Source organism: Drosophila persimilis, unplaced genomic scaffold (assembly GCF_003286085.1).
Source record: "Drosophila persimilis strain 14011-0111.01,24,50 unplaced genomic scaffold, DperRS2 tig00000000-arrow-pilon, whole genome shotgun sequence".
Classification (NCBI taxonomy): Eukaryota; Metazoa; Arthropoda; class Insecta; order Diptera; family Drosophilidae; genus Drosophila; species Drosophila persimilis.
The window spans coordinates 19,296,522-19,309,469 of NW_020825288.1; the positions used below are offsets into that span (position 1 = coordinate 19,296,522).

Genomic DNA, 12,948 nt, shown 5'->3' on the forward strand with positions numbered 1-12,948 from the left:
GATCTTTGCCGTACACACCTTCTCGTCCCCTACACGAGTGGTGGGCAACGTGAAGGCACTGGCCAATGAGTCTTCGATGCAGCACACCGGCGTGCATGGGTCGATGAGCTCCGCCGTCTCGAAGTTTTTGGAACCCGTATCCAGAACCACCAGCGCCGTCGGGAGGATTTTGAGGCTCCGATGTTGTCGAAGGGAGTCGACGGATGGCGCTGGGGTCCCTACCACGGTCCCTCATGGGGCGGCTAACGAGGCGACTCACGGGGAGACGAGGGCGGTGCTCAGCTTGGGACGCTGGAAGCGCAGACTATGGTGTTGCAGCCTAACGACCCGTCGGTTCGGCGACATTCGGCGTGGGCCGAATGCAACGGCGATGCAGCCGAAGCTAAGCGGACTGGACGAGTGTGGTGGTTCTTGCCACACACCCGGCGCAGACTGCCACCTCGACAATCCTTGCCGGAGTGTTGGTGAGCCAGGCAGTTCCCGCAATACTTGTTGATTAGGACGGCTAGGAGTCTATTCTCAGGGCTCAGGCGAAGAAAATGGTGGCAGGTCCATAGCGGATGGACTCCTCGGTAGTCCCAGAAACGGTACGAGTTAATCCCTCTAGCACGACGGCTCTCCGTCATGCGGTTGGCGCGAGGACGTGGGGCCAGCTCTGTATAAAAAAAATTGGGAAGGAATAGAAAAGGCACGCTTAGAACATTGGAAATTGCCACACGGTTACATGGTCTGAGGAGGCCATCTGGATCCGCTTTCGCCATCGCCACCGAACAGACCTCGAACTCAGCGTCCACTTTCGAACACAGGCTTCCGAGTTTTTCAGGAATTGGGAGAGCGAGGGGGTTGGTTGCTAGCATGGTCGGACCTCACTCAGTTGGGGCCGGACGGGAAGATGTGGGCGTATTGACTAAGCCGTTGGAGCTCGGTGGATGGGTCAAACACAGCGAACTTACCCGCTTAAACATCTTGCGAGATTTCTTGTCAAAGCGTATCAGAGTGGAAGTTGTGAACTACGATCCGTGGGTATGTGGTTTTGGTGGAATTTATTGCGAGTATTTATATTATGGAAATCGTAGACCGTGACCGGAAAAAATACATATAAATTCTAAGATCAATAAAGAAATGTCCAACCAAGAAAGAAAAATGAGGATGAACAATAATATTAAGGCACGAGGTGTATATAGGGTCGGTTGCAAGCGGCCGTTAAAACAATATATCCTCGAAATTCAGGGTAGCGCGTTATTGGCGTTACGTTACGATCAAGCCCGGCACCGAAAAATATCCTTTCGACGACTACAACGCGTCGAGACGAAAGCGAAAAGAAAAATGAAAAGATTGCACCGCTGCTTGTATGTGTGTATGTATGTCTGTAGGTGCTGTGTACCGCGGCTTGGGTTAACAAACCACCTTTTTGGCGAGATTTAAAACAACGGTTAAAAACGGTGTATAACCGTTAAATATACAATATACATATACATGTACATATATATTGATATGAAAGAATATTCTAATTTAAAATACGTACGTATATGTAAGATAAATACATATGTGCCGTATGTATTTATTGAATAAAAAGACGCAGTGATTTGTTTTTTTATATCTTCATAAAACCGAAAAAACCATGGAACGTTGAGCATGCACGGAATAAAAAACAAAGAAATTCAAAGAATATGTATTTATGTTTGTTGTCTGGTCTGATCAGCTCGTGAGGTGGCTCAAAGGGGGCCTAGCTGAGGCCACCGGACGGGTCGCAGGTTACGGATAGCGAACGGCCTACCTCGGTAGGTCAGCTGCGCATAAGCGTGCATCACTTACGGGAGACTACCGAATTAAGCAGTCCCGGGTGTTCGCAAAGAAGCAACAGTGACGATGCGCTTGTGGTGACGCCTCATATAAGTAGCTCCCACACTGCCATCCCTACACGACACCTACCCCTATCCCAACACCCACACCCACCTCACACCGGGCAGGACTAAATGTGTTACTCGACCCGTGCCGAAAGTTAGCCTGGCTGGGGGCCAGTTATAAAAACTAGCCCAGTCGCTAACGGAGGGCTCAGGGACTCGGCAGCCCCCTGTTTTAATGATGCCTTACCCGGGCAACGTGGATCTCTGCCCGGGCTGACCAAAAAAACACAAAAAAGACAAATGAGTGCGGCACTCCCCAGATGCCAACTGGGGGCAATCCCAAGCACAGAAAGGCAGAGGCCCAAAGGCCTGGCCTTACTGGCTGTACAGCAGGGAATACTTGCAAGGTGGAAGGTGCCTGTGCGAACCCGAGGGAGCCCCATCCCGAATCCGGAGTGGGTGGCAATACAACTCCCAAAGCACACACCTTGGAGAGGCAGCTAAGAAATACTGCGGCTGCCCGACCTTCTGGTAAAGTGGAGGGGGGGATGACTTGCCGTCGAGCCAGCGCAGAGGGGAGGATACCAAGGAGTCAGTGGAAGTGGGTGGAAGCTACGGCGAAGACCCAGGACCTCCACCAGTCTGCAAGCATATGGGGTGGTTCCAGGGCAACATTAAGATAATTGCCTGCGAAAACGAGAGCTCCATGGAGCTATACAAAGCGGCGGTGAGGTCTACGCTGGGGCGAAACTCGTCGCACTCGACTAGAGCGAGAAAGAGCTTTAATGAGCCAGAGCGGATCCTTAAGATGTTGCAGAGGTGCAATCCGAACAAACCGAACAACCGGTGCTGGTTTTAAACAAGCACTCGAAGCGCGCTACTACCTTCATAGAATTGTATATGGATTCACCGCTTCTCATATTCGACAGAGAACGCATCTTCTGCTTTGTCTAATTCAGCTGGCAAATTGGGGATTAACATAAAGGAGATTCAACGCAATGGTCAAGTCATGACATCCCGTTCATCGATCATTTTAGATTACTTAAAGTTGGAAGTCGTCTTGGCAACCCATCGCTAGGATTTCAGCACCCGCTTGTTTGCCATAGGGACATCCCATAACTTTTGCGCTTTCCCGCGCTGCTTTCCAAAATTTTACTGGCATATTGGCCTGTTGGAGGTATTATAAAAGTGTCAAGGATAGTCAGAAAGTTTGTGAGATGCCTCAGGACTAAACTACGCGTGGTTGAGCAAATCATGGGAGACCTTCCTAAGGAATGTCTGGAAGGATCTCGGGCCGTTCAACTTACTGGAGTGGTTTACTATTTACTTCCTTTCTACCGATCAGAAATCCGCATGAGGACTCCTATCAAGTGCTACATTAGTGTATTCACACGTCGCTCACCGCAGAGTATAGCATAAATCATAAAGTTAGTTACGTTTTCACCCCCGTTTCAAACGGCCGACCTACCGCGCGAACATCCAAACAAATACACATACTTATATACAACGAAACCCATCGGCCTTTCCTTCTCATCGTTGGATAATCGAGTTGCGATCCGCCCCAATGCAAACACGGACAATGCCACAAATTTCGTTGGCGTCGATAACGAGCTTTTGGAACTAAAGAAGCTTTGTCTGAGCATCTTGCATATTAATCCTGCTTGGCTGACTCGATCGACTGGCGTTTCATCCCACCTCGCTCTCCGCATTTTGGCGGGTTGTGGGAAGCGGCCGTGAAGACCGCAAAATATCACCTGTACCGCTCAGTTTGACCATCTGTGCTTAGCTTCGACGAGCTGCGCACTCTGATCTGTCAGATCACTGCAATTGTTAACTCTCGCCCTTTGCTCTCGCTTTCAGAAAATCCTGATGATTTAGACGTTTGGACTCCTGCTCATCTGCTTCTAGGCGGCCCCCATGAGCAAATCCTCGAGCCTGACCTAACGAAGCTGAACTAAAATCGTCTGGATGGCTGGCAGCGGGTCACCCAACTACAACAAATATTTTGGACCCGTTGGCGCGAAGAGTATCTCACTCTTTTGCAAGAGCGCGCGAAGTGGCGTACCTCCGCGCAAAACATCTGCAAGAACGATCTCGTTCTGGTGAAGGACGAAAATCTTCCTCCAATGCGTTGGCCACTGGCTAGAGTTGTCGATGTCGTTATGGGCAAGGACGGAGTGTGTCACGTCGCTGACCTGAAGACATCCTCAGGAAACATCAGGAGGGCCGTCACTCGGCTATGCTTGCTGCTCCTTAAGGAATCTGTTGAGAGACTAGCTCGCAACGGGGGGAGTATGTTCGGGCCAGCCGCCAAATAATAACCGTAACTTTAAGCATTATTATTGTATGAGCAGAGAGAGCCGCCTATGTTGTAAAACGTTGACTTTCTGCAGAGCTGCTGCGCTCTCCCGCTAAAGGGGCTCTCTGCCGCCGCCACTTCGGCAATTACCTTGATCTGCCGTCACCACTTCGGCAATCACTTCGATCTGGCGCCGTCGTCTATTTTAGTTCTATGCTAACCCCTCTGCGCATTGGTTGCATATCGATCTCGCCTAAATTCTTTTTGGCCATAGCAAACAATCGGTTTCCGCTAAGCCACCAAAATTAAATACGAATTATAAAGATTAAACCAAATACTCTTTTCATTTTTGAAACACATAGGTGCCAAAAAAGCTTGGCATCTCAAACAATATGCAAGTAATCGTTGCCATAGGCCCCACGCTCACAAGCATGCATACATATGCAAAAGATACTTTCTTTCGCGGCAAAGTGTTCAGTGAAAAACAGGCACAAAAGAGAACTGTAAAATTCGTGCTTTTCTTGAGCGAAGACCGATTTGAGAAAAATTCGATTTGACAGACTTTTCGCAATTAAAGTTTTTTTTCAAACACCCTGAAAATGTTGACTGTTATTTGCCTGGTCTGATTATGTAAATGATTATAAACTTAAAAGAAATTAACTTTCAAGATTTAAGTAAAATATGTAAGCAATAATTTACATTTTCCATATAATATGTACAATTTTACATACATATGTATGTAGGTACAAAATTATTTGTTAAAACCACTTTAGAAAAGTACGCGAGCGCATATGTACATATGTATGTACATATGGATTGATACATAACACTAAAACTACTAAAATAATTGTAATTTAATTTAATTATTTTAAGAGAAATTAGTATCTAGACCACAGAAAGGTGGTATAAACTGCTATCATTGGGGTGCTTTATCAACGGTGTGCTTACTAAAAGCGTTTTTGTCACTTATTTTTATTTGGAGTCTTTCTGCACAAGCTTTTGTATGCTATTCAGAAATCAATCCATTTCTATCTCAATGCTTCTTGTAATGTACATACATATGCACTTACATGCATGTGCTTATTTTAAAATTATCCGTAACATTGGCAGACTTTTGTAGCATATTTATTTATGTAAATACATAAATATGTGTATAAATAAATTTAGTTCAAATGCTCTATGATAATGGAAGGCAAATGTGCTGACTTCAGATTCAACTTTATAGTTTCAAAATATTCCGGTTACATTTTTGAAACTTTCTTGATTTATAAAGGGAATTTAAAAATATGTATATGAATTATCCGAATGAAATTTTAAAAACCGTGATCCGTTCAAAAAAACTTTTAATAAAAACTACACGTATAAGCATTGAACACATATAGTATGTATTTATATACATATATATGTAAATTTCGCCTTTGTGGAAATGAAGAAATAATTCTGAGCTAGCGCGATCGCTAGTCACCTCTCGCCAGTGCTAGCTGTCAGTTGATTGAAGACCTTAATATGACCACCCCGCAGGAATTATACATTATCACTAGGCACAGTCGAATTCTTTCCAGCGTGCAAAAACCACAAATTCTAAACGAATAAAGGTATGTAAATATGTATGTACTTTCTTGCCATTCATTCATGTAACGGAGTTCTGTATGGTGCTAAGATCTTCTTCAAGAAGAATAAAAATATGTTGTGACAGTTTGATTTTTTCCCGTATCATTATAACATAACTAGCATGGTTCTATATTTTACTTTTGCGAATAGCGCTACCAAAAGGAAATCTAGAGAGCATGCAGTACCTGTCGTCTGTTAAACCAATTCCGTCGGTTACGTATTATCAAAGACTATACAATACCAAGATGTTGCAAACATCTGCTTTTTCAATTTTCGTTTGACGCTTCATGGTACGGGCGCGCGGGGCTAGTACTTCAATTCTCTTTTACGCTACCTTCGCCTCCGAAATGCTACTCAGCTTCGTCAATGCCTCGGTCAGCGTCGAGTCGCTGAATCGTTGACGACGGGAAGCCATCTGGAATGACTCAGCACATTGATGCTCGACTTGAATTTGGATGGTCCGATTTTTATACCCGATACTCAAAATGAGTATTGGGGTATATTAGATTTGTGGTAAAAGTGGATGTGTGTAACGTCCAGAAGGAATCGTTTCCGACCCCATATAGTATATACATATATTCTTGATCAGCATCAATAGCCGAGTCGATTGAGCCCTGTCTGTCCGTCTGTCCGTCTGCCCGTCTAGAAAATGCTTGAAGCCTTCTTTAGGCCAAGTGGCAGACGTCAAAATTCATATTTACCTCCGTTTACCAAAAATGAGGTCTTCTCAGGATCGCGTTCAGCTAGTGTGATTTGGTGGTACCCCGATTTTAAATCAAGGGTTGTAAAATATCGTTCTTTTTCCAAATTATGTGACGTTATGTTAGCAATGAATATGGAATAGACTTATAATTTCCTAGTGACATGGTGACGTAATGTGGTAGGGTGAGAGTTATGGTGATTTCGAGAACATTCTCACAATGTGAAATCATGTCACGGTGGGTACAGAATCGTGTGGGTCGACGACCTTAAGATCTTAAGACCTCACGCCGGCGATCTTTTTGGAACCAAACAGACCCGATCTACAAATGCACCCAGCTGTCCGATGCATATTTATTTAGGTCAGCGATGCAGATTACATATGTATTTATTTATTATTTGGGTCATTATTATTATCATATATTTATTTATGTAGCTTAGAAATTGGCTACCCATTTGTCTAGGTCTAATCATACGATTTTGTACTTTAATAAAATTGTTGTTGTCCACGGTTGTTGGATTTGACGAGGTGCGGACGCTGTTATGCCACATCACTGCAGTAATTAATTCAAGACCTTTAGTTTCAATTTTACAGAACCCTGCCAATCTGGATGTTCTGACACCACGCTGTTCGGAGCAGCAGCCGTTAATAGCTCTAAGGTTAAGTCTCTCTTAAGTTTTCTGTTATCGCGCTCATCCTATGTACGCTCTCAGTGCATACACGCACACACCTATGTAAAGTTCTAATTTCTTATAACCCACTGCTTCGACCCTTCCATCTGTCTAGTCGGTCGTTCCTCTTCGAGGCAGTCGGCCAGCAAGACGCCTAACACCTAAAATCGAAGTCCACTGCCACGGCCTATAGCAAAAACACACAAACAATATCGAAAAGTAAACGCCAAATTGTAAACTTAACAACGCAGCAATTTTTAATTTTTAAATGTGGAGTCGGAGTTGCCGAAAAAGCTCGGCAGTTTCCAACAAGCACAATGCTTGTATGATGGCCCTCATGCTCATGCCTTGTTCGCTGATCCTGACGTCACGCAGCTAAACACTTTGTCTCAACTGCTTCGCTGCTGTACCGTGGCAATCCAATTTCCAATGAATCCACTTCGGCAGTCGTACTAAATCCGTGTTCTTCCGACGAGCCCCCAGCCTTCAAAATTATTTCGCCGCCGGCCAAAGGGCTGTGCTTCTGGGCACGGCAATCATTAATATTTGCCTCTAATCTACCAGGGGTCCGAGACAACGTTTATCACGGAACGTCTATTCAATATAATCAAGTTTCCCTCTCAGCCGTTACAAGCTCGGTACGAATGTGTCTTCAAATGCTTTATTTCACCCCAGTCTAACAGCCTGTTATCGCTGCTGGGTACCGCGCTCAGTTAAGAGCCAGTTACATCGCCCTCTGTTGCTCTCGCTCTCTCGGTTCTGTGCGCTCTCACGATAAGCACATCGCTCACCGTTGTCTTAGCGTGTAAGCTAGAATCAGTTACGATTCCACACCGCTACAAGCTCCGTCGTGCAAATACACACGCCTGCAATTTCCATATCTGTATACGACAATACCTAAATTATATAAACTTATTAGAACAACTACGACCTGAAGTCTATTCTTTTGGATATTTTCCCACTCGTTGCTGTATACCCGTTTCGGTGATCCGCTCCACTACAAACAGATATTGACAATGATTTTGACTAGATGTTTCCAGTGTTCAAAATAAGCTGCAAACTTTTGAATTCAACTTTATTTATTAACAAATACGTAGGTATATATGTATATACATATATTATACATATATGCATCATTTTATTAAGAATATTTTCTAATTTCTAAAATGTTAACTTTCTATTTCACAATTTCATGCTATTTTTTATGCTTTACCTTAAAGAATATTCAAAGACGTTTGATGTAAACAACAAGGGAAAATACCTCTTGCTTACACATCTTGAGAGTAGGCTTCCTTTTATTCTTTTATGAATTTTTTTTATTGCTCAATATATATTTGGCACATTTTTACCTATTATATTTTATACTTTTTAATCGGACGTTTCATGAGACTAACAATATTTTTAATATCCAACGCCTGCACAATTTTAAAATATAAATTTTCAAAACAAACAAATTAACTAATTCTACTAATAAGCTGAATAAAATAATAATTAATAGTCTTCATATGTACCCTTAACAAAAACTTTAAATATGTTAATATATTATAGTCTGGGGGAATAATACTTCAGGTCCGATAAAATCTGCTAGTGTTGGTATTCTTCTCCACAGTACTATCAGTTGAAGAGTTCTGGCACTATTTTTGTCAAAACTATGTTCACCAACAAGAACAGCTCTCTGCCGCTGGGTTGAAACCAGATTAACCAAAAATTCAACTACTCACAGCTCAACTGACTCCCAGCTTTCACTGCAAGCTATTCCCATAAGGCTATCAGTTAGCAAAATCAATATCATGCGGACATAAGTTTCAGATCTTAAAAAAATAAACCTATTATTCTGCGCTTTGTCTCCATTCTGTCTCTGTCTTTGCAGCAAAGTTAGCAAAGTCTAACATCATACCACGGCTGCCAATATTGCATCTATCGACACAATTTCGCCCCTTATTCAATGTATATGTACTCATACGACACATACATATATGTATGTAGCTTTTTTTTGTGTATATACTCAAATCTTAATTTGTGTTTTTTATCCGAAGCTATTTTAATTATAATACACATACATAGTTAAATTTCCCAATCCCGGAAGAATGTCATTTGGCATTTCATATAAAAAAAAAGAATCTTACCTTTAAAAGAAAAAAATAGATGACCTATGACTTACATGGCTTAGATGACTTAGAGCAATTAAGCTTATGCCTTTTAATAAATAATTTTATTATTACCCAAACTCAAACTTTGCCCTGACATATTTGGTCTGGGCAATAACACTTTATGTATAATATAATAACACTTTTTTCGTGCTAACAGCTGTCTCAGCCCAATTTGGTTATCGGTACATCGGAATAAAATCTCTGTTACACATAACAGAGACTTTTGTGCGTATAACACACTCAGTTGTTCTCTGAACACACTGAATTGTGTGCTTAAGTACAAGAGAAAAGAAAAAATATTGATGACAAACATTTTCGAAAACGGGAGCACCCCAAAATGAATACGGAATTTTTTAGATGAAAACGTAACCACACAAAACTGATTGAAAACCGGAGCCGGCCTCATTAAGTAGTAACCTACTGAAATGAAGAAATACTCATTTAAATAAGTAATGTGGGCTTTGTGCTTAAGCTAAAAAAATGTAGAACTCTACGGCTTCCTGTATAATCTTGTTTTTTTTTTTTAATGTACGACAGTGCTGTTAAATGCTCCGTTTTTCACATTTGCAAAATTTTTCCGATTTACTTTTGAACACATATAAATTGGGGCTCCTGTTTTCACATTCCGCAAGATTTACTCGTTTTCAAAACGAAAACATTTTCGTTGACAAAATGAAAAGTAAACAGCTTTTTATACAACGAAGCGACCCTTAATTGCGACCCCTTAAAAATAGATGACTTATTGATGCATTAACATAAACTTGATACCTATATCAGGATAATTTAACTTTTGCTTTCTTTATAAATAATTTTATTTTAACCCAACCTCAAATTTGGATCGGAAAAAATTGGTCAGAGCAACAACAATTTTCGTTTTGGTGCAACAGGAAAAATATGTGAAAACTGGAGAACCTTAAAAACAAAACGAAACGTTTTGGTTGAAAACGTAATCCGCAAAAGTAAATGAAAAACGGAGCCTGAATATAAAAATCTTCCTTTCCATTTTTTTTAATCCGCCTCTTTACTTTACAATTAGTTCACCTTACGAAGCTCTGTTAAAATGCCAACTTTCATGGACTCTGTGAACCAAAAAGAACCAAAAAATTAGGCTTTCAAATTTAAAATTTATCATGTTTTCTGTATATTTTTTTATAATTTTGACTTTAAAACTCGTCGAAATAAAATAATTTCTTGTGTTGTAGTTTATTTTTTTTTTTATAGGTAATGGGGTGTTGGTTTAGTTATCACTGTTACCTCCGATACGGGTACAATTGGAAAGTTACTCTTACAAATTTAAATTGTACTAAAAAGAAACTTGAGAAATAATTTAACAAATATACGAAAATAAAGCTATAAATTAATATAAACTTAAACCATCAGCAAATATGTATGAATTAAATATCGCAAGCATTAAGAATGTCATTTCCATTAGTATTTAATCGCTAACATTGTGTACAAATTTAATAACTATAAGCTCAGATAGCTCTAGCACTCGGCATTTTATTTCCATACTACTGGCATACATACATACATTGAATAAGCCGCTCACTTGAACAGCCCCGCCTTGTTTTTACTGCAAAAATACGAACAGTATACAGAATATTGCACATAACTGAAAAGTTGTTGGTGTTTTTTTCATTTTTTTTTACTCTTGTCTTTTGCAAGCACAAAAATGTTCAGTTTCGGATAGTCCGAAAGTAAGTCCGAGTAAAAAATGTAGATTTGGCTCATTTTAGTAGCTATCCTAATTTCGTTATCAGCTTTTGTAGTATTATCGTAGAAAATTTGCAATAAATTTCTGATTCATAGCGTTTGAACTATAATTCATTTAATTAAAAAAAATGGGTGTAAGTTTGTATGTATGACACTAGAAAGAAAAATATAAAATAAAGAAAATGGCAAAACCAAATTGAATTTTTCTCAATTAAAATGGAAAAATAATATTATTCGACCCCACAAAATGTCTCGAAAAGTATATGAGGGCGGAAGACAATTTCAAGACACTGAGAACCTAATTGACGCCATTAAATCAGCATTGGCAACTATATCGATCAATGTTCTAGAAAATTATTACATGTCCTTAAAAGATCGAATATATGAAGTAATATCAAGCCATGGTGGGACTACCATATACTAACTTATACCTCATGATTACTTCTGTATGTTAAAAACATTCAAAGATGTGCTTTTTGAAATTTTAAACTCCTGAACCTATTCAGTTGAGTGGCACTGTATTTATAGTTTTTAAATGAATATTTGTAAGATCCAACGTACATTAAAGAATAAACGATCTAGAGAAAGTGTTTATTTCTGCAAAATGTACAGAGATCGTTTTTTTCGAAGTTTTATGTATTCAAAAGATGACGTACCTGCGATAGAAACGACCGGTTGATAAACAAGTCATTGTTAAAAAATCTATTTTTTCCTGAAGATAATTTACCCAAAAACTTGAAAAGTCTGTCTTATATGTAGATAAGCAATTTAGTAGCAAAACAATAATGCAGCATGTTATATAACATCAGCTATAAATAATTGAAATTGTATGAAAATATACTATGATTATAGAAAAACGATCGATCTGCAGTGTCCGAAACTAGCCCACCAGATTGTTTAAATGTAGAACGTACATAAAAAGAAATTGTCAATGTTTTGGCCAAATAACTTAAATTCTCAAGGATTATGCTTTTACACAAGGGCTCTAGCTGTAATTATGTGCATACTTTATATCGTCAAAAAGTAAAGAGCATACCAATAAATTTCAAATCGGGTAGTCTTTAATCCTATAGTATCAGTGATTCGTGGACTCCGACACACGGACAGATGGACATTGTGATATCGAATCGCATAGAGCATAGAATCCCCGATAAATAAAGCAGCACATATAACATCCAAAATAGTATTAAAGTATCCAAAGAGTATTAATGCCAATATATATTGTGTTCTCACAAAAATATATGTATGCATGAAAATAATGAAACTATAAATATTAACAGATTCAATTATCTGAAACATTTTTAGTTTGTAAACACTCGTTTTTTTTTTAAATGTTATTGTGGAGGTCTACAGCGTCCAGCTGATGTTCCAGAAAAGTCCAAGTCTTTCTGCTCTATGATAGGAATCCGGTCGTCGTACAATGTTGGTGCCTGCAATATGATCCCAGCTGTTCCGGCAAGAACTGCTAACGTAAATATCCACAAAAAAAGTCTATCCAAAACCATTGCGACGTACTTCCAGTCTTCCTTTACCTTTTTGAATTAAAATAAATGTTAACATTTTATTTTAAACATTTTATTTTAGATTACTTTTGTTGAGTCCTCTTGCATTTTGGTATGCTCCGCTATAAAACGGACACAGAAACAGCTTTTGTGGATTCTTGGTGGACATTTAGAGTGTGAAAATGCTGGGTTGTTTAATATTGGACTTTTTATCCCGGAAGAACCAATATCCAAGTCTGGAACAGCTGCCAAATCGTCAGAGCTACAATTAGTAAGTGTTGGTAGTGGGCCATGAACTTGACAACTTCCACCAAATGGGCCATTGGCAGTTAAGCTATAATTTCAAAATGGAAAATATTTTTAATATATACCACACAATTATTCAATATTGTATTCTTATTTGAGATGACAAGATAGTTCCAGTTGAATATCGTGTTTAATAAATTGAATAATGA

At 39.8% G+C, this 12,948-nt stretch overlaps 1 protein-coding gene across 5 annotated transcripts in view; it reads right to left on the bottom strand.

The window, feature by feature from the left end:
- Positions 1-10,697: 10,697 nt before the first annotated feature.
- LOC6591470 (acetylcholine receptor subunit alpha-like) overlaps positions 10,698-12,948 on the bottom strand; it is a 55,482-nt gene continuing 53,231 nt past the window's right edge. For all 5 annotated transcript variants that reach the window (XM_026984407.1, XM_026984408.1, XM_026984406.1 and 2 more), the window contains 2 exons: positions 12,581-12,827; positions 10,698-12,523 (listed from right to left, as the gene is read on the bottom strand). In XM_026984407.1, the coding sequence (XP_026840208.1) occupies positions 12,326-12,523; positions 12,581-12,827 (445 nt within the window). In that variant the 3' untranslated portion in view covers positions 10,698-12,325. The remainder of the gene's footprint in view (positions 12,524-12,580; positions 12,828-12,948) is intronic.